Source organism: Acanthamoeba castellanii, assembly GCF_000313135.1.
Source record: "Acanthamoeba castellanii str. Neff unplaced genomic scaffold scf7180000084679, whole genome shotgun sequence".
NCBI classification, from domain to species: Eukaryota; Discosea; order Longamoebia; family Acanthamoebidae; genus Acanthamoeba; species Acanthamoeba castellanii.
In genome coordinates, this window is record NW_004457297.1 from 287109 (window position 1) to 312768 (window position 25660).

At 59.2% G+C, this 25660-nt stretch overlaps 13 protein-coding genes across 13 annotated transcripts; 7 read left to right on the forward strand and 6 right to left on the reverse strand.

The window, feature by feature from the left end:
• Positions 1-138: 138 nt before the first annotated feature.
• On the reverse strand, positions 139-2106 carry ACA1_374380 (heat shock protein ssa1, putative; the record flags this gene model as incomplete). Its single annotated transcript, XM_004334335.1, has 4 exons — positions 139-236; positions 260-270; positions 293-819; positions 874-2106. The coding sequence occupies 4 exons, from the start codon at positions 2104-2106 to the stop codon at positions 139-141; spliced, it is 1869 nt and encodes a 622-aa protein (XP_004334383.1).
• Positions 2107-3328: 1222 nt separating this feature from the next.
• Positions 3329-4305, forward strand: ACA1_374390 (uncharacterized protein; the record flags this gene model as incomplete). The annotated part of the gene is made up of 3 exons (XM_004334336.1): positions 3329-3522; positions 3758-3819; positions 4184-4305. 3 exons carry the CDS (start codon positions 3329-3331, stop codon positions 4303-4305), a joined length of 378 nt encoding a protein of 125 aa, XP_004334384.1.
• Positions 4306-4408: 103 nt separating this feature from the next.
• ACA1_374400 (uncharacterized protein) lies at positions 4409-5268 on the reverse strand (the record flags this gene model as incomplete). Its single annotated transcript, XM_004334337.1, has 3 exons — positions 4409-4514; positions 4602-5029; positions 5185-5268. 3 exons carry the CDS (start codon positions 5266-5268, stop codon positions 4409-4411), a joined length of 618 nt encoding a protein of 205 aa, XP_004334385.1.
• Positions 5269-5504: 236 nt separating this feature from the next.
• On the reverse strand, positions 5505-8195 carry ACA1_374410 (transporter, major facilitator subfamily protein; the record flags this gene model as incomplete). The annotated part of the gene is made up of 9 exons (XM_004334338.1): positions 5505-5818; positions 5893-6117; positions 6213-6412; positions 6513-6783; positions 6890-6980; positions 7071-7144; positions 7277-7486; positions 7582-7929; positions 8141-8195. The coding sequence occupies 9 exons, from the start codon at positions 8193-8195 to the stop codon at positions 5505-5507; spliced, it is 1788 nt and encodes a 595-aa protein (XP_004334386.1).
• Positions 8196-8248: 53 nt separating this feature from the next.
• On the reverse strand, positions 8249-8686 carry ACA1_374420 (uncharacterized protein; the record flags this gene model as incomplete). The annotated part of the gene is made up of 2 exons (XM_004334339.1): positions 8249-8443; positions 8510-8686. 2 exons carry the CDS (start codon positions 8684-8686, stop codon positions 8249-8251), a joined length of 372 nt encoding a protein of 123 aa, XP_004334387.1.
• Positions 8687-9246: 560 nt separating this feature from the next.
• Positions 9247-10897, reverse strand: ACA1_374430 (cyclin, Nterminal domain containing protein; the record flags this gene model as incomplete). The annotated part of the gene is made up of 3 exons (XM_004334340.1): positions 9247-9429; positions 9525-10181; positions 10292-10897. The coding sequence occupies 3 exons, from the start codon at positions 10895-10897 to the stop codon at positions 9247-9249; spliced, it is 1446 nt and encodes a 481-aa protein (XP_004334388.1).
• Positions 10898-11486: 589 nt separating this feature from the next.
• On the forward strand, positions 11487-13884 carry ACA1_374440 (cytochrome c oxidase assembly protein cox15, putative; the record flags this gene model as incomplete). Its single annotated transcript, XM_004334341.1, has 11 exons — positions 11487-11704; positions 11926-12059; positions 12133-12263; positions 12330-12424; positions 12505-12691; positions 12762-12969; positions 13049-13132; positions 13216-13307; positions 13382-13495; positions 13601-13726; positions 13816-13884. 11 exons carry the CDS (start codon positions 11487-11489, stop codon positions 13882-13884), a joined length of 1458 nt encoding a protein of 485 aa, XP_004334389.1.
• Positions 13885-14886: 1002 nt separating this feature from the next.
• ACA1_374450 (uncharacterized protein) lies at positions 14887-16347 on the forward strand (the record flags this gene model as incomplete). The annotated part of the gene is made up of 2 exons (XM_004334342.1): positions 14887-15348; positions 15481-16347. The coding sequence occupies 2 exons, from the start codon at positions 14887-14889 to the stop codon at positions 16345-16347; spliced, it is 1329 nt and encodes a 442-aa protein (XP_004334390.1).
• Positions 16348-16554: 207 nt separating this feature from the next.
• On the forward strand, positions 16555-18713 carry ACA1_374460 (cytochrome p450 superfamily protein; the record flags this gene model as incomplete). The annotated part of the gene is made up of 8 exons (XM_004334343.1): positions 16555-16779; positions 16993-17126; positions 17283-17376; positions 17456-17548; positions 17617-17951; positions 18057-18188; positions 18281-18371; positions 18489-18713. The coding sequence occupies 8 exons, from the start codon at positions 16555-16557 to the stop codon at positions 18711-18713; spliced, it is 1329 nt and encodes a 442-aa protein (XP_004334391.1).
• Positions 18714-18856: 143 nt separating this feature from the next.
• On the reverse strand, positions 18857-19422 carry ACA1_374470 (esterase/lipase/thioesterase family protein; the record flags this gene model as incomplete). The annotated part of the gene is made up of 2 exons (XM_004334344.1): positions 18857-19250; positions 19337-19422. The coding sequence occupies 2 exons, from the start codon at positions 19420-19422 to the stop codon at positions 18857-18859; spliced, it is 480 nt and encodes a 159-aa protein (XP_004334392.1).
• Positions 19423-20526: 1104 nt separating this feature from the next.
• On the forward strand, positions 20527-23461 carry ACA1_374480 (uncharacterized protein; the record flags this gene model as incomplete). Its single annotated transcript, XM_004334345.1, is given in 8 exon segments — positions 20527-20603; positions 20676-20765; positions 20864-20995; positions 21305-21382; positions 21509-22459; positions 22472-22791; positions 22880-23259; positions 23345-23461. 8 exon segments carry the CDS (start codon positions 20527-20529, stop codon positions 23459-23461), a joined length of 2145 nt encoding a protein of 714 aa, XP_004334393.1.
• Positions 23462-23664: 203 nt separating this feature from the next.
• ACA1_374490 (uncharacterized protein) lies at positions 23665-24050 on the forward strand (the record flags this gene model as incomplete). Its single annotated transcript, XM_004334346.1, has 2 exons — positions 23665-23791; positions 23899-24050. The coding sequence occupies 2 exons, from the start codon at positions 23665-23667 to the stop codon at positions 24048-24050; spliced, it is 279 nt and encodes a 92-aa protein (XP_004334394.1).
• Positions 24051-24621: 571 nt separating this feature from the next.
• Positions 24622-25501, forward strand: ACA1_374500 (uncharacterized protein; the record flags this gene model as incomplete). Its single annotated transcript, XM_004334347.1, is given in 2 exon segments — positions 24622-24770; positions 24787-25501. The coding sequence occupies 2 exon segments, from the start codon at positions 24622-24624 to the stop codon at positions 25499-25501; spliced, it is 864 nt and encodes a 287-aa protein (XP_004334395.1).
• Positions 25502-25660: the final 159 nt, after the last annotated feature.

A 25660-nucleotide genomic window follows, 5' to 3' on the forward strand; every position in this document is an offset into this window, starting at 1 on the left:
TCGGCACTGGCGAGTGTGATGGCTTCATCTTCCACGTCATAAGGGGAAGCGTAGTAGTGTAGAGGGAAACAGTTCATTTTAATCTGTGGAGACTATTCACAAAAGAAAGAGAAAAGAGTTGGAGCTCGCTAGCTGTGGCTAGTCCACCTCCTCGATCTTGGGGCCGGCACCCGACCCGGCCGAACGAGCCCCGGGAGCACCGCCCATGCCGCCCATGTCGGGCATGCCGCCGGCACCTGCGGGGCCGCCGCCGGCTGACTGCTGGTACATCTTGGTCATGATGGGGTTGCACACGTCCTCGAGCTCCTTCTTCTTGTAGTCGAGCTCGTCCTTCTCGGCGGTCTGGTTGGCCTCGAGCCACTTGATGGTGTCGTCGGTGGCGTGCTCGATCTTGGACTTGTCCTCGGGCGCCAGCTTCGAGGCCACGTTGTCGTCGCGCATCGTGTTGCGCATCGTGTAGGCGTAGTTCTCCAGGGCGTTCTTGGCCTCGACCTTCTCCTTGGCGCGCTCGTCGTCGGCCTTGTAGCGCTCGGCCTCCTTCACCATGCGGTCGATCTCCTCCTTCGACAGCCGGCCCTTGTCGTTGCGAATGGTGATCTTCTCCGACTTGCCGGTCGTCTTGTCCGCTGCGGAAACGTTCAAGATGCCGTTGGCGTCGATGTCGAACGTGACCTCGACCTGCGGAACGCCGCGCGGAGCGGGCGGGATGCCCGACAGCTCGAACTTGCCCAGCAGGTTGTTGTCGCGGGTCATGGCCCGCTCGCCCTCGTAGACCTGGATCAGCACGCCCGGCTGGTTGTCTTCGTAGGTCGAGAAGACCTGCGTCTTCTTGGTCGGCACGGTGGTGTTGCGCGGGATGAGGGCCGTCATGACACCGCCGGCGGTCTCGATGCCCAGGGTGAGCGGGGCCACGTCGATCAGCACCATGTCGTTGAGCACAGAGCCCTCTGTGGCCACGCCGTCCAGGATGGCGGCCTGCACCGCGGCGCCGTAGGCGACAGCCTCGTCGGGGTTGATCGACTTGCAGGGCTCCTTGCCGTTGAAGAACTGGGTGACGAGCTGCTGAATCTTGGGAATGCGGGTCGAGCCGCCGACCAGCACCACCTCGCTCACGGCGCGCTTGTCCATCTTGGCGTCGCGCAGCACCTTCTCGACGGGGTCCATGGTCGCGCGGAATAGGTCGGCGCAGAGCTCCTCGAAGCGGGCGCGGGTGATCGAAGTGTAGAAGTCGACGCCCTCGTAGAGCGAGTCGATCTCGATGCTGGCCTGGGTCGCCGACGACAGGGCGCGCTTGGCCCGCTCGCAGGCCGTGCGCAGTCGACGGACTGCGCGCGCGTTGCCCGAGATGTCCTTGCCGTGCTTGCGCTTGAACTCATGGACGAAGTGGTTGACCATGCGGTTGTCAAAGTCCTCGCCGCCGAGGTGGGTGTCGCCGGCGGTGGCCTTGACCTCGAACACGCCCTCCTCGATGGTCAGGAGCGAAACGTCGAAGGTGCCGCCGCCCAGGTCGAAGATGAGCACGTTCATCTCGCCGCGAGCCTTCTTGTTGAGACCGTACGCGATGGCGGCGGCGGTGGGCTCGTTGATGATGCGCTTGACCTGCATGCCCGAGATGGTGCCGGCGTCCTTGGTGGCCTGGCGCTGAGAGTCGTTGAAGTAGGCGGGGACGGTGATGACGGCGGTGGTGACGGGGTGGCCCAGGTAGGCCTCGGCCGTCTCCTTCATCTTGATGAGCACCATCGACGAGATCTCCTCGGGCGAGAACTCCTTGCGCTCGCCCTTGTACTCGACCGAGATGAAGGGCTTGTCGCCGGGCTTCTGGACCACCTTGAAGGGCCAGTGCTTCATGTCGGCCTGGACGACCGGGTCCGAGTAGTTGCGGCCGATGAGGCGCTTGGCGTCGAACACGGTGTTGTGCGGGTTCATCGCGACCTGGTTCTTGGCCGCGTCGCCGATCAGGCGCTCGGTGTCGGTGAAGGCCACGTAGGACGGGGTCACGCGGTTGCCCTGGTCGTTGGCGATGATCTCCACCCGATCGTTCTGCCACACGCCCACGCACGAGTAGGTCGTGCCCAGGTCGATGCCAATGCTTGTGTACTTGGACATTGTGTTGTGTTGTGTTGTGTTGATGTGTTTCTTGGTTTGTTTGGAAATGAGTTTGGTTGTGGGTGCTGGGTGTCCAGCTTTTGTACCGAAGCCGGTGGGCCGCCAAGGAAAGGCTGGTTCCAGGTTTGGCAGAAAGATAAGGTGCACACGCGACATGCCGCGTAGTTTCCTGGGTGTTTTGCAGATTGTGTGGAATTTCGTGGTAATTTCTCTGCAAATTCGAGTTGTGAGAACGTCATGGTTCCACCAACAGGACAGAGGGCCAAAATAAACAAAAAAAGTGGAAGAGAGCAAGGATAAAAAAAGTATGGGGTAACCCATCCAGGTCACTACAACACCTTAAATACCAAATGACACTGCCTTGTGTGAAAATAGCCAGCAGCTGATCTGCCCTTTGGCTTTGTCTGGTGTGCAAACATACTTGATCTTCAACATCAAATTTGTGTTGTTCTGTACACCAAACCATCAATACTCACCAACACAGTTGATTTCTGACACACTTTTCTCACAGATTTCTGTTTTTTTGCCTTATGAAATCACACACCCTGACCAACCCACAGGCCCATGTTGTTGTTGTGGGTAACACCAGGTAGAGTGAGTCCCTGTAAGAAGCCACTCTGCAGAGTTGACATTTGCTGCTGCTGTATGGGCCACTTTGTTGGTGACCAGGGACACTGGGGTCTGTGTGGTGCCCCAGACATCAATGGTGTAGAGAAGCAGGGAGGAACCCATTGTAAACACCATGCTAGGTCTGTGTTGGTGAGTATTGATGGTTTGGTGTACAGAACACATTGTCTTCATTGTCCTATATACTCCCAAACGTTTTCAGAGATGGAGTGCCATAACAGGCATGCTGCCAGAAAAAAGGTCTGAGTGGGCCTAAGGCCCAACTCACCCAGTCCCTCCTCGAGCCTGATTGCGTTGTTGCTCTAGAGTTTCGGGGCGCAAACCTTTTTCTCGATGGTTGTGGCTTCTCACTCCTGTTCTTCTGTTTTCCTCACCTCTAATCAAGATGCACTTCATACCTACAAGAGCACATTCTTGTGGTACGTACCACGGCAACCATTTGGTGGTGGTGTGTGTGCGTGTGTTCTCATCAGTGTTCCTCCCAGTGGCTTCACTGGTCCTCCTTTGGGCGCTCCTTGTGGGCGCTATGGGGAGCCCAAACAGCACTGCAGAGCCCGCGTACGTGGACTTCTGTCGGGGTGGCTGCATCAAGAACATGGGCGTCCCGCAGTGTCCGACTGGAGTCCTCTTCACGAGGCAAACCGGTGAGTGTGTCTCGGGCCAGTTCAAGGATTCGACCGGGAATGCCTTTTCAAGCCTCATGGTCCGCCCCATTGCGAACTCGTCCAACTACGCGCTGGACTTCTACGGCGGCGGCGAGTGCCTCAATCTCCTACAGACCAACGGACCGTATATAAGGGCCTTCTGCTGTCCCACCTCCTTCAGCCTTGGTTGGGCGGTGGTGGGCGGCTTCGTTGTTCGCAATGTAACGGCTTCTCCCCGTGGCGAAAATGCCCCCATTCGGCTCAACTGAGGCCTCCTTTAGAACACCACCAGTGTAATAAATCTTACGTAGTTTTGTGCAGTGCTTGGGGAGGGTACACAGACACAAACCTCAGCAAATCTGCCACTGCAGGCCACACAGCACACCACTACCACAGGACCATGATGAGGCGGACGTGACCGAGGCCGGGCAAGACGCACACGGTACACACCACGCGACACACACATACACACACCACACACACCACACACACCACACACACACATACGATACACCATAATGATCTCGTCCCTCGTTTCACCAAATCGTGAGCACGAGCGTGGGTTGTTTTGCAATATGGAAAAACTAAGTTTGCGGGCACAGTTCATATCGCTCGGGGGCTTGTTTCTATTGACCTCCATGATGATAACGAGGCGGACGTACAGGACCGGGCCGAGCACCATTACCACTCTGTAGGAGCTGTCCTGACGCCTTGCAAAGGAAGAAGCAACCAATAAACAACAAGTGCAACACAAAGTGCCTTTTGGGGGCGGGGGTAATGTATTGATCCTTGACAGGACCCTTCAGGATGGGGCTGGGCCGACTGCGAGGGCGCCCAGGACGGCGGGTGGCAGGCGGTGATGGAGATCATCATCGGCCGACCCGACCCAGAACTCGTCGGGCGCGCAGCTCACCACTGGGTCCAGTAGCTCGCCGCGCTGCTGTAGGCAAGGCCTACTCTTCTCTCTCTCTCTCGACAGAGCACAGAACTCGTTCAGTTGTTCTTTATTTGTTGACCAGAACAACTCTTTCCTACTGAACGGGGATGTTCCACCTGAAGGCGAAGAACTGCTTCTGAACGGAGGTCTGCACGGCCTGCGACCAGAAACGGTACTGAAGGCCGGTGCGAGTCACATAACTGCGTTCCGTACGGCAACAATCACAGGTTGAAGACGATGAGCTGCGCGTAGGTGAAGGAATTGATATTTATGGGGGGGGGGCGTACGTGTAGTCGAACACAACGGTGTGGAAGTCGCGGCAGAGCATGGGCTTGCCGAGGGAGTAACGGCCACCATGGTTGTCGATGACGGGGTTGACGCCGAGCTGGGAGTCAATGGTGATGTCGCCGTTGGAGCGGGTGATGGTGAAGCTGAGGACCGTGTTGTCGAAGCCCTTCTGGGTGAGCTTGGCGTTGAGCAGGTCGATGATGCCGGCCTCGACCGTGGTGTTGCCCAGATCGACGCTGGACGTGATCTGGAGGAAGTAGTCCCTGAACTCGAGGAACTGGGCGCGCTCGGCCCAGAAGGCGTTGAACGAGGCGAAGGCCGGCTGGGTCGAATCCCACTTGCTGTCCTCGCAGAACTCTTCCACGTCGGTGTAGGCCATGGCCGACCCAAGCAGGGCCGCCACGAGCACGACGAAGAGGGCAGACGCCTTCATAGTAGTAGTAGGTGGTAGTAGGGAAAGGGTAGCTGACTGGGTGGTAGGTGAATGTAGAGTTTGGCAGAAGAGGCACCGGTCAGTATTTAACTGGTGGCAGGCCTGTGTGTCCGAGCCAACGGCAGGCCAAGCGACGTGCGGAAGTTCACCAGGAGCACGTCGTGGCGGCCCACGGAGGCGCTGGAGCTGCAGATCGCATGATCGGCGTCGGCCACCGTGGGCTCAATAGTCATGTTTGTCGTGGCCGGGACCTCAAGCCACCACTGGCTATTGGGCAACGGACTGACCAATCGCACAACACCGCCACTCGGACGCAAGCACACGCGTCGGATAATAACACCATTGGCGCAACCAGAACATGTTTGTTGCACCACGCATCTTAGGCGGTTTGGCCTACATCTCGCCGTGCTACCATTATTTTAAACAGCGCCTATGCCACACGCATGTTCTCGCACCTGTTGCGGCGGTCCTATGCGGTCTGGTGCTCCGGTGTAGTGTGGGCGCGTGTGTCCTCGAAGATGAGGCCCATGTCGTCGCCGGCGGAGACCACTCGCGCGGGCTCTCGCCTTCCCCTGCCTCTGCGGGCTGAGCCGCCGCGACAGCACAGGAGCGCAGACGCGGAGGCCCCGAGGGAGGACGGCAGAGACATGGGTCCATTGAGTACCGGCATCGGCCGGTGCGCGTCGACGACGACCCACACGACGGCCAGCACGACCGACATCCCCGCCACCGCGGCAAAGAACATGCACGAGCACTCGAAGCCGCATTGGTCATTGAGGTACCCTGCATGTCGCCCGCACACGTGAGCCGATATACGACCGCACACGCGCACACGACCGCACACGCGCACACTTTACCTGCTAGGGGCGTGGCGCCCAGGAGAGAAAGGTTGATGGCCGAGGAGGAGTGGGCGAAGGCCATGCCCTCCTGCCTGGGGTCGACGAGTACGGCGATGCAGGGCCAGACGGCGGCCGGCATGAGCGACAGGTGGACGCCCAGGATCAGCACCCCCACCAGCAGCGGGAGCTCGGTGAATCCCAACAGCAGGAACCCCACCACAGCCAAGCTGTTCCCCAAGACCACTACAGATCCATCGGTTAACACGACACGCACGGCACGCACGGCACGCACGGCACGCACGGCACGCACGGCACGCACGACACGCATGTGGATGTACCCATCCATCCCTTCTTGCCAGTACAGTCGACGAGGTATCCGAAGAACGGCGAGCACACGAGGCAGACGATGTCGATCACGCTCAGGTAGAACCCGGCGTCCTCCTGCGAGAGGCCGTACTTGATGGAAATCTGCTCGGTCGAGACCGAGCGGAAGGAGTAGATCGCCGTGTAGATCAACGTCACCACCACGATGCCCAGCCTACAACACAACATTCGTCGCGTGTGCCGCACACTGAGCCACACACACGACACACGGCGCACACGCGACGCACACACGACACACACCACGCGCGGCGTACCAATAAATGGCTGGCAGGGCTACGATGCTGCGGAGGATGTCGATGAGAGTGGATTGAATGTTGTGTGGCTTCGTGGGCACGAGAATCGGCTCTGGCGAGGGGGCGGGCGAGGCGGGTGTCGACGACGACTCGGGGTCGGGCGGAGAAACGGAAAGAAGCCGCTCAGCTGTCGCATTGGCGCGCCGGGGAGAGGGGCGGTCGCGCTTGGACGCCCAGTCGACCCCGGCGTAGACCAGGATCGCGCCCAGCGAGAACACGCACATGAGGAATGCTGTGTGGAATGTGCTGATGTCAGCAGAAATGGGAGAGAGAAAGAGAGAAGCGAAGCCAAACAAAGCGAAAAGCGAAAAGCGAAAAGCGAAAAGCGAAAAGCGAACCGAACCACAGGGCGTAGACGTAGTGACCGGTCTGCTCGGCAATCCTCGATTCGGCGTTGAAGGCGAGGATCGGCCCAAATCGCGACACCGACTACAGAAGAAGAAGAAGAAGAAGAAGACAAGCGTGAGCGTTTGTTTGGGGGCTGAACGCACGTGCCACGGCTGACAGGTCGGTACGTACAATGGTGATGGCCATCGCCGTCGCCAGGAACCGGCTTTCGCCGAACCACTCCACGCACATGCTGCTCTGCGCCACTGATCGCACGACACGACACACGCGAATCGCACGTGAAGCTCAAGCTGTGTGTGTGGTATATGTGGTGTGGGTGTGTGGGTGTGGGTGTGGGTGTGGGTGTGTGGGTGTGGTGTGTGTGTGTGGGTGTGTACCGTAGGAGGATTCGGCGCCCAGGCCAAACACGAAGCGGCCCAGGAGCATGAAGAGGAAAGTCGCGGTGTACGCGGAATCGGAGGAACCGGTGCGCAAGGTGGGTGCGATGGCTACGATGAACGTGCCCAGCACGGTCAGCGACAGAAAAAGGAGCGCGCTGTTGCGATTGCCCAGCCGGTCGATCACGTAGCCGCTCAATACGAGCAGCACTGTGTGTCGATGCGATCAGTCCAGTTGTAATGCTTCTGGTGTGTGCGTGTGCGCGTGCGCGTGCGCGTGCGCGTGCGTGTGCGGTGGTGTATACCGATGTTGGGAATGGCGTAGGAGGAATAGAGGAAGCCAAAGCGGAACGAGTTCAGGTCGAGGTCCTGTTTGATGTAGGTCTCGAGCGCAGCGATGGAGTCGTAGGCAAAGTAGGAGCCCACGCTGAGCAGGGAGATGCAGGCGAGTATGGCGGCCCGGACCAGCCACGAGGCCCGGTGGGCGGCGCTGATCTTGCCCTCGCGCTTGGCCCACTCGCGCCGCCTCTTGGCCTTCTCCTTCTTTGCGCGCTCTTTCTCGGTCTTCCTCTTTCTCTTTTCCTTCGTGTGGACCTCTCGCTTCTTCTTCACTAGCGCCACCGTCGGGTCATCGTCGGTGTCTTCCTCCAACTCTGGAATAAATAAAGTGTGCATAAATAAATAAATTAAAAATCAATAAGACATAATAATAAATAGAAAAGGGAATAAACAGCAGCCATCGCGTGCGCTGGGCCTGACCTGGAGATAGCTGGAGAGGGGTCAGCTTTCACTAATGATGGAACTTAGTAACCTTGATTTAAGTTAGGGCGTGCACCAGTGGTTCTGTGGCAGTGGCGCTGGGACTTTCTTCATCGAGGTCATCGGACAGGCCACTTCCTTCCGTGCTGGGCGCGTACATCTTGGAGCGTGCTATTTTATTTATATTTCTATATTATTTTTATTTCTTTTCTTTTACGTCACGGGATGAGGGAAGGCAGCGGAGAGCCGGCCGAGCAGGCGATCGTGGAACGCTTGGCGATAGAGCGGACTCTCAGTCATGAGGAGCGCCTGCATGGTATCGTAGCATCGCCTGCTGCCCTCTTCGTGATTTCGGAGATCCGCAAACTGCGCCTCGGACGAAGCAGCATCCTCAAGCTCGCCCAGCACCTGCCGCACGTGCAACGCTCAGCGATGGTCCATCTCACCGCCCCATCTTCCTCTTTTCTTGTGTACCTTCCAGCCGCGGGTCGACAGTTCAATGCAAAGAGGAGTGCCCTCGAGCGTGGTGACAGCCACGTAGGCCCTCTCCCCTGGCGCCCCACGGGATTTGGTCCATCGCGAGGTGCCGATGTGCTTCACCCCAAACCCAAACTCTTCAGCCAGTTGGCTCAGCTCGGCCTCCACGTCCATCAGCAGATTTGAGTTGCGATTCTCTAGCTTCCTGTCCGCAAAAAATGTCTGTGTTATTTCGCGCCAAAACGCTTCGGCAAACGCAACGCAAATTGCAACGCTATGGATCAACGTCTTTGGCGGGAACATTACCATCTTGGCGGGAAACGCGAAAATGAACCTAGATGATCTTCAGATGAGTCGTTGTTCGATCTTGCACCTGGAAAGGCCAGAGGTCGCGCAAGCAGCGGTAGAGGGAGGATATACAGAACAATGATGATGATTAACAAAACGTTGGAGACCCCTGGCTGGGGAGAGACAAAAAAGAAGGGGGAAAAAACACCACCTCGCCGATTCTCGCTCGCATCGCGTAGAGAGGGCGCACCCCGAGCCCCTTTGCTCATCCTCTCCCTCAAGTCCTCCTCCTCTTCAGTTGTCGCCGTTGCCATCGTCGGTTGTTGTTGTTGTACCGGGTGGGCGGTGCTCCCTTTTCTTCTTCCTCCTCTTGTTCGGTTGGTGATGCTGCGTCTTGTGTAGTGTACTTCGCTTGCTGGTCCGTTCGGTTCCGGAGTGGATGGCGCTCACAGCACTTGAGGTGGCGCGATCTTAGAGACCTTCTGGAAGCGCTGGTGGGCGTACTTCTCGTGGATTGCCTGCAGGTTGCACTTGGGCGCGTTGATCTGGAGCTGATGGAGATCGCGCACGCACTGCTGGAAGGTCGGGTCCTGAAGTCGGTAGCTGGTGTAGAAGTCGAGCGTGGGCGTCTGTCGAGTCGATGGATGTCATTGCGTTGAGCGGGGTTAGGAGCGCGGTCTTTCGAAAATGGTGAGGACCAACGTTGTGTGCGAGGAGACTGTACCCAGGGTTCTCGTTCGAGCGTACGCAAAGAGAGGAAGACGGAGGCGGCGGCCACCATCGACGGAAGGTACTGCAGGAAGTTGTACTCGAGGAGTGAGATCTCGCAGAGGTAGCTTGCCAGGAAAGCTAGGGTGAGGTCGGCTCCCGCGGCCTTGAGGTAGCGCCTCAAGAAGACCTTCGCTGTGGCCGCAGTCAGCGTGAAGCCGAGCGCGTTGAGAATCGAGACCTCCATCAGCAGGACCTGTGAGGGTGAAGCCGTCAGATCATTGCGTTCGCTCGTTATCGGAGCCGCGGTCGGGATTTGAGAAAAGATGCGGGCTGGGCAGATGCGGATCTCGAGATTGGAAGGTACCTCTTCTCGGGAGTAGGTGTTGGCGGATATGTACACAAACTCGTCGACGGCGGGAGCGAAGATGCCCTCGTACTTGGACGCGATCAGCATGCATGCGACCCCCACGAGCTGGAATTTTCGCCTATCCACAGGGCAGGTAGCTGCGAATCTGTCGAGGTAGTTGACTGCGAGGAAGAGAGTCTCCGAGGAAAGCTCATACTCTTCGGCGACCTCGACCAACCAATCCACCAAGATGCCTCGCATGGCCGGTGTGAGATTGGTCTGCACCACCTCCATGTAGTTATGGTGCGGCAGTCTCAAGCGAACCTGCATACATAGAACAAGGCGAGAAGGTCAACAACGTGCCATCATTGAATTGGCCATTTCGAGCGAATTGAGTTGACCAATGGTCGTAATGACAAGTGCAGCGCACGTACCTCGTTCTCGCGAAGGTATTCAAAAATGGAGTGGACGTAGTCAGTGACCCACTGGGGATCGTTCTCGTCGACCTCGTCGATGTTCAGGCAGCCCATCGGCAGCAGTATCTTCTCCTTCTGCACCGGTACCACAATCGTCGCCTCCACCACCTCCTCTTCCTTGATGCCCTTTTCCACTTCGGCCTCCCTCTCCACTTCTTCCTCCTCATCGACGAAGACGGCATGTGAAGGATCGAGGTCGCCCATGTCTACACTCTGATTGACGCCAGCCGATTCGATCTCCATCGCCGAGACTGAGAGTCGGGGCTCCTTCCGTCGACCGAGGCTCGATTTCCTTCGCGGGGCGTCATCTTGGCCAGGCTTGGGGGCGGGATTGACCTTCGATGTAAGGGACTGGGTAGATGAAATCTTGGACTTCTTCACCGCGTTGCCCGTCTTGCCGCTGCTCGATGAAGCGGCCTTGTTGGTCAGGTTGCCCAGCGCCGTCCTCGGCTCGCCGGTTCGGAAATCCTTGGCAAGACGTGCCGTCGATGTGTTGGGCTGCTGGGCGGCGGGCTTGGCTGCTCCCGCGGAGGAGGCGAACGCCGCGAATGTATGGTTGAACATTGGGGGCGTGCGAGAGGGAAGGCTAACAATTGGAGACGCACAATCGATCGATCAATCGAGCCGAGAAGGGGCGCGCGGGAGCAACGAAGCGTGGTCTAGCTTTCTTGTCTGCTGGGGGAAATAATTATGGCGGGACAGAGGCCCATAAAGGCGCGCACCAAGCCCCATAGCCACCAGGCAGCTCTTCCTCACGTAACGGACCCTCGCGCTTCGCGCGGGAAGCGTTGTTATTTGTTGTTGGTGCGTTCGCTGGCGGTCTTCGCGTGTACATTACCGACCTCGGCAGCAGCAGATCGCATACATTCATGACATTCATCCATTTTTACCTTTTTGGGCAGAAGTTCTGGCTGTTTTCGCGCACGTCTAGGCGTGATTTCCCAATCACACAATTTTTGCTGTGAAACGAAAAATGTCAACGTCGCTCCTCAGATCCGAAGCGGCATATTTGAGAATTCGTTGCAGATGAACGAATATAGTACGGAATGTGAGGAATTACTGCATTTCTTCAATTCTCGGACATTTAAAGAAGCAAACACGAACGCAACGCTGCCGTCATCCAAGCCATTTATTTACCAACCGATCATCGATGATGCAACGACTCAGCAGACCAAGAAGCACTTGGACCACCTTCTCCGGCGGCGTAGAGCGTGCAGGGCTCTTTGGGACGGCGAGAAGCGGCTCGTCTTCACTCTCGCGGACCCTCTTCGCCGCCACTTGCCCTCCATCACGCGCACTGACAGTCGCTGGACGTTTGGCACCGATGCGTACCTCTTCAAGTGGCGTAGCTCCCCTGTTCACCTCTGCCAGGTACGCCACCGTTTAATCTTCCGATTTTTCCGACCAATCTTCTGTTGAATTTTGTTTTCATTTTTACCATTTAGCAAACAAGTTGATTATATTTTTTTTTATTTTCTGGTGGTAATAATTCAATTATTAATACCGTTTTTCCAAGTATAATCCGTGTTACGTATGCTCGAGTATGTGCCGGCGCCAACCAGACGTGTTGGTGACTCACCTTTCCACCGCAGGCCCGGAATCGCCGCACGCGTGTTCCCGCGACTCGCCACAGCAACGAACGGTGCGGCCCTTCGGCCCGCCACCTTGCTGAGGCGAGCCAACTCCACCGTCACGCACCAGGCCACCCAGCCCGGCGTTATGCCGAGTACGCAGTGCTGCCAACAGCCAACAGCCAACACAATCTGACCAGCGCCTCTTCGTGTGCCGTGCCTGTGCAGAGGTGGCCGCAGCGACATGGCACGACGTGCCCACGTCGATGAAGGTGTGGATCGCCGGCTGCACGGCCACCGTCTTCGGCATGGTCGTCGTCGGCGGACTCACCCGCCTGACCGAGTCTGGCCTCTCCATGGTACACTTCTGCCACTCCCGTCAAGTCTTTGTGAATTCGCACTCACACGCCTCTGCTGCTCGCCAGGTGGACTGGGGCGTGCTGCAGATGAAGCCGCCCATCACCCAGGAGGAGTGGGAGGCCGAGTTCGATAAATACAAGCAGTTCCCCGAATACAAGAAGTACGGCTCTATTTATGTTTATGATTATTATGATTATTATTATGAATAAGCATTTATTGAATATCACAAAACGGTGGCAGGCTCAACTCCAAGATGACGGTCGAGGAGTTCAAGAGTATCTACTACTATGAGTGGGCTCATCGCAACCTCGGTCGCTTCCTCGGTGCCGCGTACACGCTGCCCCTCCTCTATTTCACCGCGCGCGGCCACGTCCGGGGCCCTCTCCGCACACGGCTCTACGCCATCGCCGCAGGCATCGGCTTCCAGGTGCACCCTCCTCGCTCTCTGGTACCTCTGGCGCCCATCATCTGCGTCTAATGTTGTGACGGCAAAAAAGGGCCTCCTGGGCTGGTACATGGTCAAGTCCGGTCTGGTCGAGAAGGACCACCCGCGTGTGAGCCAGTACCGGTTGGCCGCGCACCTGGGCTCCGCGTTCGTTCTCTACACGGCCATGCTGTGGACCACGTTCGACTTTGTCCTCACGCCGCTCACCACCACCGCCAAGCTCACCACGTCCGCCGCGGCTTCGGCAGCCGCCGCGTCCGGTACCCCACCACCACACCACCACGCCGTCGGCGGAATTAATTTTTCACTCACCGCCTCCGGTCTGCTTCGACCACACAGCGCCGACCGTGCTCAAGCTGCAGGCCAAGATGCGGAAGTACGCGCACGGCGTGGCCGGTCTCGTCTTTCTCACCGCCATCTCTGGTACGGCAGGCTTACGCGCTTCACGCCACACACCATGACCCTGCTCGGCCCGGGTGTTTCGCTGACTCGTACTTTCGCCCCAGGCGCCTTCGTCGCGGGGCTCGACGCGGGTCTCATCTACACCGACTTCCCCTACATGGGCGGCCAGCTCGTGCCAAATGAGATTCTCGACATGGTACGACGCTCCACACTGCCTCCCCCCCAATGTCGACGTCCTACTTAGTCCCCCCAATCTCGTCGTGATCGCAGGACCCCAAGTGGCGCAACTTCACCGAGAACGATGTAACGGTGCAGTTCCAGCACCGTGTCTTGGGTATCACCACCTTCTCCTCTATTGTCGCCATGTGGCTGTGGTCCAGAAAGGTAACCCCCTCGGCCCCGCACGTTGAACACTTTTTTCTTAACTTTCTTTTTTGGCGGCGTTGACGAACCACATCAACCCCCCCCCCGATCAATGGGCGTCGCCAGGTCCCGCTCCCACCGCGTTCTCGTCTGGCCATGAACGCGTTGCTGGGCATGGCGTCGCTGCAAGTCACCCTGGGCATTGCCACCCTCTACACGCTCGTCATGACCCACGTCGCCGCCACCCACCAGGTACCACTCTCCTGTCCCTTACCACCCCAACACTACCATGATCGCCCCCTCTTTGCTCATTCACGGCACCGGCACCACGCCCATAATAGGCCGGCTCTCTCACGCTCCTCTCGATCGCCACATGGCTCATGCACGAGCTCAAGCGCCTCCCGAAGTAGGAGCTGATCAATGTGAACAAGTCCCACGGTCCCAGCCAGGAAGAACGTCAACGGCACGCTACTGCGTGCTTTTGTATTTACTCGTTTCCCCCATACTATGGAGTCAAGTCAACTCTGATCATTTGCTGCGCCCGCATTCGAACCCCTTCCTTTGCGGCCCAGCCACACCGTGTGGCCCGTGATAATGAGCGCCATTGGTTTGAGGCAGGGCCGGTCGAAGATGTCGTGTAGCTGAATGAATGCGCCGTTCTACCGCGACCTCAACGGCTGCTGCCCGACGCTCACCTCGGTGGGTCCCAGGTACGCCGATGCTCTCGGCTGCTACCCGGACCAGGCCGGCGTCTACTCCACCACCGGCTCTTGCTCCGCGACTCAGCCCCGCTGCCTCGCTGCCTGCGACCAACTCTAAGCCGCTAGACTGCCATTGGGGTGGTATTCTTCCCACCAATCACTCCAGCATCGTCAGTCACCCCGCAACTTGTCTGAGCTGTTTTCCCACATTCTCCATATAAAAAGAACTCTCAGTAACTAAACTATAAGATGTAATGAGAGATATATACTGTTCGGGAAATGCCACAGAGACTGGAACTGTAGCGGTGGAGGCGGAGATGATTGGGATGGATCGATCCCGACGGATTCCTGGTGACTTTGTATCCTGGAGTCTCCGAGAACGGTTCAACCGAAATTTCGTCCGATCCCAGGACCTTGCGGACATCGGAGGTCCCCATTTCCCTGAGTTCTAGGCCTGCTTTGGTCGCACCTGCCAGATCATGAGCCGTTGGGCGGGTATAAAGAACCCCCTCTCCTTGCCCTGGTCACAACAAATTAGCAATCCACCATCACAACAACCTACACTCACTCTCACTCAATCACCCCAAGGTACTGCTCCTGCTTTCCACTTCAACAACAGAGACGAAGTGGGAAGTGCCTCACTTCTTACGTTCCCTTTCTTCTTCTTCTATTTCTTCTTTTGAAGACCACTCTACCAACCACAGACAAAGCATGTCGTCCGATCTGAACAAGCAGGAGAAGAAGGCACTCAAGCACCAGGACAAGGCCTACAAGCATGAGGACAAGGCCGCTCGCAAGCAGGAGAAGAAGATGCGCAAGCAGATGAAGAAGGACAACAAGCACCACCTCCACGGCAGCCACGGCCTTGTCGACCCCGCCCTGCCCGTCGGTACCGGCCTCGCTGCTCGTGAGGGCGTCCCCGTGGTCCACACCGCCGCAGTCCCCGTCGTGCCCGTGGCGCCCATGCAGCACATGTCGCTCGGTGACAAGGTGGTGCACGAGGCCGAGCGGGTGATTCACCACGAGCCCCTGCGGGAGAAGGAGATCATCAACGAGCGCCCGGTCGAGGTCAAGCACGAGCACCACATCCAGCCCGTGGTCCACGAGACCGAGCACCGCATCCAGCCCATCATCAAGACCGAGGCCACCACCGAGACCAACTACATCGTTAAGGTACGAAAACAGAGCCGCCTTGCTTGCTTGACTTTTCGCCCAATTCGGTCGTCGTCACTCCTGATTCGCCAAATTTATTCTTATGCAACCAACCAAAACTCAGCAACTTTTTCCCTTCTGTGCTCATAACAGGACAAGAATGTGATGCTTCCGCCCATCGTCGAGCCCACCCACATGGTCGGCGCCACCGCCCCGTTCCCGACCACCGCTCGCTCGGCCGCCGTCGGTGCCATGCCCCTCAGGGACGGCTACGGCCACGACCACCTCCACGGCCATGACCACCTCCACGAGCACGGCCACGGCAGCGACAAGCACCTCCACAAGCACGCCAAGCACGTCGACAGGGACCTCTACAAGCGGGACAAGCACATGCGCAAGCAGGAGAAGCACATGCGCAAGCAGCACATGCACCATCAGAACATGATGGCCATGGGCGGCCACCCCGGCTACCACTACGGTCACAACCACCACAACATGATGATGATGCCGATGATGGGCGGCCGCGGTCACTACAACCACTACCCGATGATGATGCAGCGCGGCCTGGGCGGCTACGGCTACGGCCAGGGCTTCGACCAGAGCGACCGTCTCCTCGACGCCGAGCAGCGCCTCCACTGGGGAATGGTCGCGCCCCTGGGACCCGGCGAGAAGGTGATCCCGATCGACGGCGCCGCCACCGGAGCCCTGAGCGGCCTCAAGGAGAAGCTCCACCTGGGAGGCCGCGCCCACAGCCACAACCACGATGAGCTGTCCCGCAGCCAGCTGGTCGAGCCCGCGGCGCCGGGCATGAGCGGCGTGGAGACTGGCTCGATGCAGAACCGTGCGGGCTTCGGCCAGAAGATCAAGGGCGCGATGAAGGAGGTCCAGGGCGCCATCACCCGCAACCCGGCCAAGAAGGAGGAGGGCAAGATGATCATGCAGGGCGTCGACCCGGCCACCGCCGCCTCGGCCACCGGTGCCGCCACCAACGCGCCCACCACCTCCACCACCGCCATCTAAGCCGTCTTCGAGCTTCGTTTTTATTTATTTGTTTGTTCCATGCCTGCAAGTGAATATTCACGAGCATTTTCTCCACATCTCTAAATCATTTTGCTACTTTTTATCCACCGCACTGTCATCAAAAATAAAATAAAGAAATAAACATAAATATAAATATGAAAATAAACATAAAAATACCTTCAGGGATACGAGAGCGACAACCCCAAGATGGAGTGGACGGTGTGGGCGGCCTTGGTGCTGGCTGCGCTGTTGTTGGTGGTGGCGAGCCAAAGGAGGAGGAAATATGCAGCATCAACGCAGGTCTCGCCCTCCGCGAAGCTGCCCCTACCGCCGGGCACGATGGGCCTGCCCTGGTTCGGCGACACCGGCCTGGGGCTCTACCTGCGCCACCCCGCCGAGTGGAACACCCGCAAGCGGACCATCTACGGCGACGTCTTCAAGGCTCGTCTGTTCTGGCGCGACACCATCCTCCTCTCGCGGCCCCCTCGACAACCACTGGCTCCTGCACGTACGCTCTATCATCCTCATCCTCATCATTAAGGTTTATATTTTTTATTTATTGCTTTACTACATAAATAAATAAATGCGTGTAAACAAAATAAACAATATATATTGAAATTGTTTACTAATTTAAATGGGGCGTAGGGTGAGGGCAAGTGCGTGAACGTGGCGCACCCGTGGACGTGGAAGCAGCTGCTCGGGGCGCACTCGCTGTCGGTGGCGGTGGGCGACGACCACGCGCGCAAGCGGGCCGTCCTCTCCAAAGCCTTCACGCCCACGTACACATCATATCACTCCCACTCCCACTCCCACTCCCACTCCCACTCCCACTCCCACTCCCACTCCCACTCCCACTCCCACTCCCACTCCCCGTTCTCGTCCGGGCCTGCTGCGAGCGCCGCAGCCTCACACTAGGTGCGCACACGCTGCAACAGGGCCATCGGAATGTACGCGCCCGTCATCGAGAAAATCACGCGAGAGACCCTCAGCAGCTGGGCCACCAAGGGCGAGTTCCAGCTCAACGACGAGGTGTGTGTCGTGTCGTTGGTCGTGTCGTGTTGTGTCATGCGTGTGTGTTGTCGGCGCTAATGGCGAAGATATTGTTCAGGCGAAGCCGTTTGCGTTCCGCATGGCCACGAGCATCCTGCTGGGCCTGGACCTCAGCGACGAGCAGGCCACGGCCTTCACCGACCTCTTCGGCGTGTGGCTCCGGGGCTTATGGGCCTGCCCTTCGACCTGCCCTTCACCACCTTCGGCCGGGCCATGCAGGCCCGCCGACAGCTGCTGGCCATGGTCGAGGAGGTCATCCTCCGCCGCCGCGTGCGCGACAGCCAGCGCGACCCAGCCGAGGCCGCCGCATCGCGCGACATTCTTTCCATTCTTCTGCATGACATGCGGAGCGGCACCGAGGAGACCCTGAGCCTGGACGAGCTCAAGGACCAGGTCCTGCTGCAGATGTTCGCCGGGCACGACACCACGTCGGCCGCGCTGACGTCGCTGGCCTTCGTCATCGCGCGCTACCCCGACGTACGCCGCCGGCTGCAGGAGGAGGTGGCCGCCGCCTTTCCCGACCCCGCGCAACCGATCCCCGCCGAAGCTCTCAGGTGCGCGCGCGACAGCCACGTCACACAGCTCAGCACCTTTGGGCCGACACCCGTGTACGTGCTCGTGTGCGATCGTGCGTGTGCGTGTGCGTGTGCGGTGTGCAGTGGAGAGTACCTGAATGCGGTGATCAAGGAGGTGCTGCGTGTATACACGCCAGTCGGAGGCGGCTTCCGAGACCTGTCGGAGGACGTGGAGTACCAGAACCAGTGGTTCTTCCCCAAGGGGTGGAAGATCAGGTAACGACGGCTCGCTGCGCGCCTGCGCGCGACTTGCGCTGTTCGTACACCTGACAACCACGCACCTCCCGGGACTGTCTGGCACTCTTCAGATTCTCGGCACTGGCGAGCCACAGCGACGCCACCGTGTGGCCGCAGCCGGAAAAGTTTGACCCCGAGCGATTCCTCGAGCCCAGGAGAGAGGTCCGTCCCCGCCCCCACACCTCTGCCACACCTTAGTTTGCTTTGTGTCCTGATTCGTTCTGTGGCGTGTGGCGTGTGGCGTGTGGCGTGTGGCGTGTCGTATGGTGTCGGTTGCAGGACCAAAAGGTGAAGGGCGGCTACATTCCATGGGGCGGCGGGGCGCGAGTGTGCCTGGGCCAGCGGCTGGCCGTGCTCGAGCTGCGGATGTTCGCCATCCTCCTCGTGCGCTGCTACGAGGCCGAGGTCGTGGGCGACACGTCGCGCATGCACTACTTCCCCTTCCAGTTCCCCCTCGCCGCCTTCCGCGTCCGGCCAGCAGCCACCACACCAACCCACGACTAAACCTCTTTCCCACCGCACACACCACCGCACACGCACACACGACCGCACACGCGCACACGCAAGTGACTAATGTCGTCGTGTTCTGTACAGCGTTAGCTGGGTGCGACGGTGTGTCCATGTGCCATCGTCGCCCCGCACACGATTCAGTGCCCAAGCTGCGCCAGGTTGTGCAGCACCTGGTCGTAGAAGTCCGGCAGCACGCGGAAGCGGTGCGCGCTCCGAACGCCCAGCCGCCAGTCGATCAACTCGAGGTGCGCGGCCGACACGGTGCCCAGGAAGCGGCCCCACACGGCCCCCTGGACGCCGACGAAGCCGTCGTTGGCGCCCTCGCGCTCGTGCACGCGGTCGTAGGCCCACCGGCCCCACCCGCTCATCGCGTTGCGCGGCTTGAAGCCCGCGTAGGAGTAGTAGCGGACGTCGGGGTGGTCGGGCGTGGCCTCGTTGAGGCCCTGCACGAACTGGGGCGTGAGGCAGCGGAACGCCTCCGCACCGATGCCCAGCCGGGCCAGGTGCCGGTCGTAGCCCTGGTCGATGAACCTGTGAAAAAGCAATATATAATAATGGTAAATCTCTAAATAAAGGAAATACAAATACAAATCTTAATAAAGAAAATAGGGGTGAACCGTTTGGCGAGGGAGGAGCCGCGGTGTGGGGTGGCGATGGTGGTGAGGCTTTCGACCACCTCGTGGCCCTGGAGGTGGTGAATCATGCTTCGTGCATCGAGTCCTCCCTGAGTTGGTGTTGTTGCAGCGACGTCAGTGCCACTGCACCATCGCGACCAGCATGCATCAAGCACCACGATGGGGATTCTTGGCTATGCACCATGGAGAAGGCTACGAGGTTGACCTTCTTCACGTCCCTGCTCACCACCACATCGTCACCGTGTTCGTCCACAGCTTGATGAGAGGAGGGGTGGCTTGTGCGTGGGTGCGGTGTGCGTGTGTGCGAAGAAGAGAAGGTGCCACGTACGGGTGTGCCGCGAGGAATGCGTCTACGTGGCGTCGCAGCTCGGCCGCACGCTCGCGAATGTGTCCTGTGCCTGGCACCACGGCCTCCACCACCGTGGCCCCCCGATGCCGCAGGTGTGACGCCACCCCGCCCCAGTACTCCACCCTCCCCACCCCCTGCGAAGCCAATTTGATTGATCGATTAATCTGTCTTTTTCTAAGCAATGCAGCTCTCGACTGATTGAGATCAAAAAGAATGGATTGCACTGCACCTTGAGGTCGAGCTGGTTCCAGAAGATGAGGCCTGGGCATAACACAATGGGGAGGCGCGGCACTAGGGGTGTGTGCACGCCCGGACTGTGGCTCACTGCCCGCAGCGGTGGTGGAAAGGAGGCGCGCACCAGTGCTGCTCGTGCGACTCACCGTTGGTACGAGCCACCGAGTGAAGTGTTGCATTCTTCTTTACGCCGTTGGTGCGCTGCTCTCAAGTGTGGTCGTGGCTTCACCCGCAGTTGAGCCACTGCGGCGTACTGGGGCCAACTTGAAACGTTCTGCTCTGGTCTTCCAGGAAAAGGTTTTCTTTTCGATTCTTGCCTGCACTGTTCGGCTCCACAGGCTTCAACATCATGCTGCAGGTGCCCGCTTCATTGTGGGAGCGCTGTGTGACTGTCTTGGCGACTGCCCACCGGCCGTACGTTGCGTTCACCTCTTCTTCTTCTTCTTCTTCAATGCCATTGCCAGACAACACCCCCGCACTGCAGGGCTGGCGGAGTTGATGACGGCGAGGGGGCACCACGGCACGGCGGACGGAAGTGGCGGCCTGGAGGGAGAAGCTCGGGGTGCTGGGGGAGCGGGTGGCCGAGACCATGACGCGCCTCCTGCTCGTCGACTCTCGCACTCTCAACCTCTTCGTGGCTCTGCCCCGCTCTTCCTTGTCTTTGCGGTGCGCCCCACCACCAACCTTAGTTATTTTTTTAATCATTTATTGTTCAATTTTTTAAAAAATGAAATGTAGCGGGCAGGGCCACATCTCGTGCGCGGCGCTCTGGCGATCGGCTCCGTTGTGGTCAGCCGGGCTCACGTCCATCGATCTGCGACGCACCAGGTGACCCACCCACCACCCGGCACTACGCCCAACAACGCGGTGGCAGTGATTGGTGCTTGTGGCACCTGACAGGCCTGCTGGGAGAAACCATCATCCAGAGTGGACGATAAGTTCATTGCGCGCCTGGGCGCCAGCGAGGCGGCGGAGACGATTGAATGCTTGAACCTGTCGCAGAGTCAGTACATCACCGACGCAGCGATCGCACATCTGCGCGCCTTTCCTCGTCTCCGGTGCACGCTTTCGTTGTCGTTTTCGCTACTCTTCGTTCTTCTGACAACACACAACACACAACACAAGGTGGCTGGCTCTCAAGGGTTGCAATCGAGTGACACCGGACGCGGCCGATGCGCTGACTCAGAACTGTCCCTCGCTTCAGGTCTGCCCTCTCCCAGTCTTAACTGGCGCGCGGCATTGCTTGCTTATCGTAATCCGCACACACACGACACACGACACCACACGCAGGAGCTGGACGTTTCGCAAAACAAAATGGTGACTGACGCCTTCTTCACCGGGCTTCTGCGTCGCGACGTCGATGGCAGACAAGGTCTGCCGGCCTTGGTCTCTCTACGCCTCGTTGGCACCGAAGTCACCTCAATCGGCTGCCTCCGCTTTATTCGGTACTACCACCACTTTCTTTTTAAATGTATAAATAATATTTTAAACATACATTAAATACTACAAATGTACATATTAACTATGGTGCACTGGCTGGCACTGGCGTTAATATATAATACACCAATCAGAGAGCGCGACGGCACGGAGAAGCTGACCACTTTCACGGTGCCCTACCGCTGGTACAGTACTGGCGCCACCAACGACTGGCTCGAGGTACTCGAGGAGTGCTGGCGCCGCTGCCCGCGGCTCACCCGCCCGCCCTTCCCGCGCATCCGCTGCCGTTCGCTGCTTCGTATTATGGACGCCTGCGCCGGGGCCGGGCTCGGCCACGCCCCGCCCGAGCTGCGCGAGCTCTCTCTGGGCCTACTCACAGACCCGTGTGCCGAGACGGGCCACGGCCACGAGGCCGCGACGGCCATCGCCGCCTGTCGCGCGCAGCTCGTGCGGCTCGATCTGTGCAGCTTCCACGGGCGCGACTTGGCCGCGACCCCCGAGCTCGACCGGGCCATCGCCTCGCTCGGCGATCGCCTGCTCGCGCTGCGGCTGGCCCACTTCGACGCGGCGGCGAGCAGGTGGTCACTTCCCTCCATGTCGGGGCGGCTCGAGACCCTGACGCTCGACCGAATCCGGTGCCCGTTCGTAGGGCTGACGACGGCCCTGTCCGGCCTCGGCCACCACCTTCGCCACCTGTTCCTCGAGTCGTGCACCTTCACCACCACCTCCACTACCGAAGAGCTGACGTCAGCAGATGATGATGACGTCAGCCGCGACTGGGGCGCGATGGTGGCGGCGCTGGGCCGGCTCGAGCGCCTGTGCTGGTGCGCCTCGGCCTTTTCGCCGCCGCGCGCGCTGCGCGTAGCGATCGCGCACCCGCGGCTCGAGCGGCTCGAGCTCGGCGGGAGCGACCCGGAAGACGGCCCCGCGCTCGAGCTGGAACGCCTCGCGTGCCCGCAGCTGCGCCGGGTGGTGCTGGATCTCGAGCGTCTGCGGTGGGTCGGCCAGCACACGCTGGCGGCCGCGCTGCGCGAGCAATCACCGGCACTGGAGGAGATCGACATCGACGACGGCGGCGTCATGAGGTGCCCCTCAAGGCCCTTCGCCCGCCTCCACACGCTCACGCTGAGGCGCGCCATACCGGTGGCCTCGGGGGACGATGACGACGACGCCGCGGTGCAGGTGACGGGGCTGGCCGCGGGCGAGAGCCTCACGCGCCTGTCGCTCGCGCGCTACGGGCTGGCGCGGGCCGGCGAGCTCGACGGTCTGCTGCGGCACTTCCCGCGGCTCACGCGGTTGGAACTCGATTCGGTGCCACTTCCCGCGCTCGCCTTCGATGCGCTCCAGCAACACGAGGCGCTCAGTGAACTGTCATTGAGCAACATCGAATGCGAGCCCTTTGCCATGAGCTGTGCAGGTACTGCCCATTGCCTGTGGGTGTGCAGCTGTGTGCGTGCGTGCGTGTGCGTGCGTGGCTGAATGGGTGTTCGCCATGCTGGCTGCAGGGTTTCCCAACCTGACGGCCTTACAGCTCAACGGCAAGTTCATCACCGCCCTGCGCTTGAACAACCACCCAACGCTCGCGCGCGTCGTGGTCGCCAACTCCTCGCGCCTGGTCGCGCTCTCTGCGCTCGGCTGCCCCAGCCTGTACCATCTGCACATCGAGAGCTCAGGCGGCGCCGCCGATGGTGATCGGCTCGCGCTCGCCATCGACTGCCCGTCCCTGCTGCGCCTGTCCTTGTACGGCGTCCGGTCGCGCTCGGTCGACGTCGCGCCGCTGCGGTGCCCGAAGCTGCGACACCTGGTCCTGGACCGCGTGGACCACCTGCCGCTGAGCGTCGTCGAACAGGTCTTCGTCGAGTGCCCCGATCTCGCCACCGCCAAGGTACCTTCTGTCGCACACGACACACGACACAGGCCTGCAGTGAAAGCTGGCCTGCAGTGCGGCTGATGTGGAGGGGGGGGGATAGTTGACCTCGTGCGGGGTGGAGCGGGAGGACGTGGAGAGGCTGTGCCAGCCGCGCAGGTCGGGCGAGGAGCTGCAGGTCGCGTGGGGCCAGGACGGTGAAGTCTTCGAGTGGCCATGATGACCCACTTCTGTCGGGTCTTCTCCACGTTCCATCCATTAGCAGAAGAAGAAGCCAACACGAACGCCTCTTCTCGAGCATTGCTTCAGGCAGGCCAAAGCAGCCGAACGCAGTTCAAGGCCCATCATGAAAGAAAAGAGAGAAAAAGAAACGAAGAGGAGCTTGTTGTACAACCTCTTTCACGCACAACAGAAGCACCACCCATGCGAGTGAAGACGGTGATAAGGGGCAAGAGGACGGCCGGAACGGTGCACTACTGCACCAACTGCGCGAATGACCTGGTGGCCGGAGGCGAGATCGATATCTACCCCGCGCACCGCTCACAAACTCGTACTGCTCTCTCTAGTACGTACAAGAACTACAGAGGTGGTTTCTCATGTGTTGTTAACGACTGCTCATGCTGCTCATGCGATGTCATTTGCATGTTCTGCATGCAGCTACTACAATGGGCGGGATCACAGTGTCACTGAACAAGTGGGGTCGATGGGACTTGCTGAAGAACCTGAAGACCATCAAGACCCAAAAGAAGGGGTGCCTGCTGGACAAGGTGCCCCAGTACCACGACATGGCCAAGGGCTCCTGCCAGTGAAGCACAGCCACTGCTCTGCCACCACGCCATGTGCGTCAGCCAGGTGACAATCATCAGGGTGCTTTGGTTGTTGTTGTAGATTGGCACTGTGAGGTTGTTGTTGAGCATGGTATGGTGGTGCTAAGCTGTGATCACTGTTCACTACTGTCCTACTGCCAACACAGCTGCCAATCTACTGACCAAGGCACTCAGCCACATCAAAGTCTGAGTCAATGTAGCAACCAAGGCAGATAAATAAGTAGTACTTATTTAACCCAATGATATTAAAGTGCCACCTTTCAAACATACTCTATTGTCTAGCACACACCACTCTATATATTTCAACAAGGCATGGGGCAAGGACAAGGGCACCACCAAGGAGTGAATGTGAAACATGGCTGCCTCCTGAAGGCAGGTACAAGAAAAAAGCGGAAATATGAAAAGTCGGAGGTTGAAAGGCGAAATCTCAGTTCGAGGTGGAATTCTCGGAATCCCGGCGAAGCAAAGGTAGGCGCTTCCCCTTTTTCGTCCAGTTCACTCCGTCGCAGGGGTTTCGGCTCGCTACGACCAAACGACACGAACGCTCACAACCATGAAGAAGACGATGGGCTTCTCCGCCGTGGCGCTGCTGTTCGTTCTCTTGTCCTGTTGTTCTTCTTTCGTTCTCGGTGGCGTTCCCACCACCGAGGTGGAGCAGAGCGTCGTGGTCGGCTTCGACCCCAACTTTGTGGACACCGACGCGTGGCGAAGACCCCAGCGAAACTGGTGAGGCGGTCCTTGTGACGCGGTTCGTCGAGTCGCTCGAAGGCGAGAGCGTGATCAAGATCGAGGACTACACCGACAAGGCGGCCTGGCGCTCGGCCCTGTGGAACGGCAAGGTGGTCATCTTCATCGAAACAGAAGAAAACGGCGATTCCCAGATGAGAGCAGCGCTGAGCCAGGACACTCGCACGGCCATCAAGGACTGGGTGCGCAACAACGGCGGCGCCGTGGTCTTCTGCTACGGCGACCGTGAGCCTGCGCAAGTCCTCACCGGCCTCGATCTCTCCGAAGCCTCACCTGAGCCAACTCCTGGCAAGAGGGGGGAGTTAGCGTCGGCCAGCAGGACCAGCGACGGTGACGCCTCGCCTCTCTTCGGCACCAACAGCAGTGCGCCCACTGTGGTCTACGACATCAATGCATGCAACCCGTGGTACTTGGGCAACGAGCTGCCGGCCAGGAGCGCGAGCCTCAAGTGCATGTACGGAACGAGGGACGAATGCTATCTGTGGCGCTACGCCGACGGCAACGGCGCCTGGTATGGCGTGTGTCCGGACTTCTACGACTGGGGCTACGGCGAGGAGGCACAGGACGGCGGGTGGCAGGCGGTGATGGAGATCATCATCGGGTCGGCCGACCCGACCCAGACCTCGTCGGGCGCGCAGCTCACCCACTGGGTCCAGTGGCTCGCCACCGACGAGAAAGATAACTAAATAAATAATAATAAAAAAACACAACTGCCAAGAGGCAAGCCAGCGCACAGCGCAAACCAACATGCCTCGCTATGGAGGTGCGACTGAGCCACACACGCGTCGCAGGTTTGTTGTTTTTAATTTGTTTTTATTTGGGGGGGGTAATGATGGGGTTAGGAG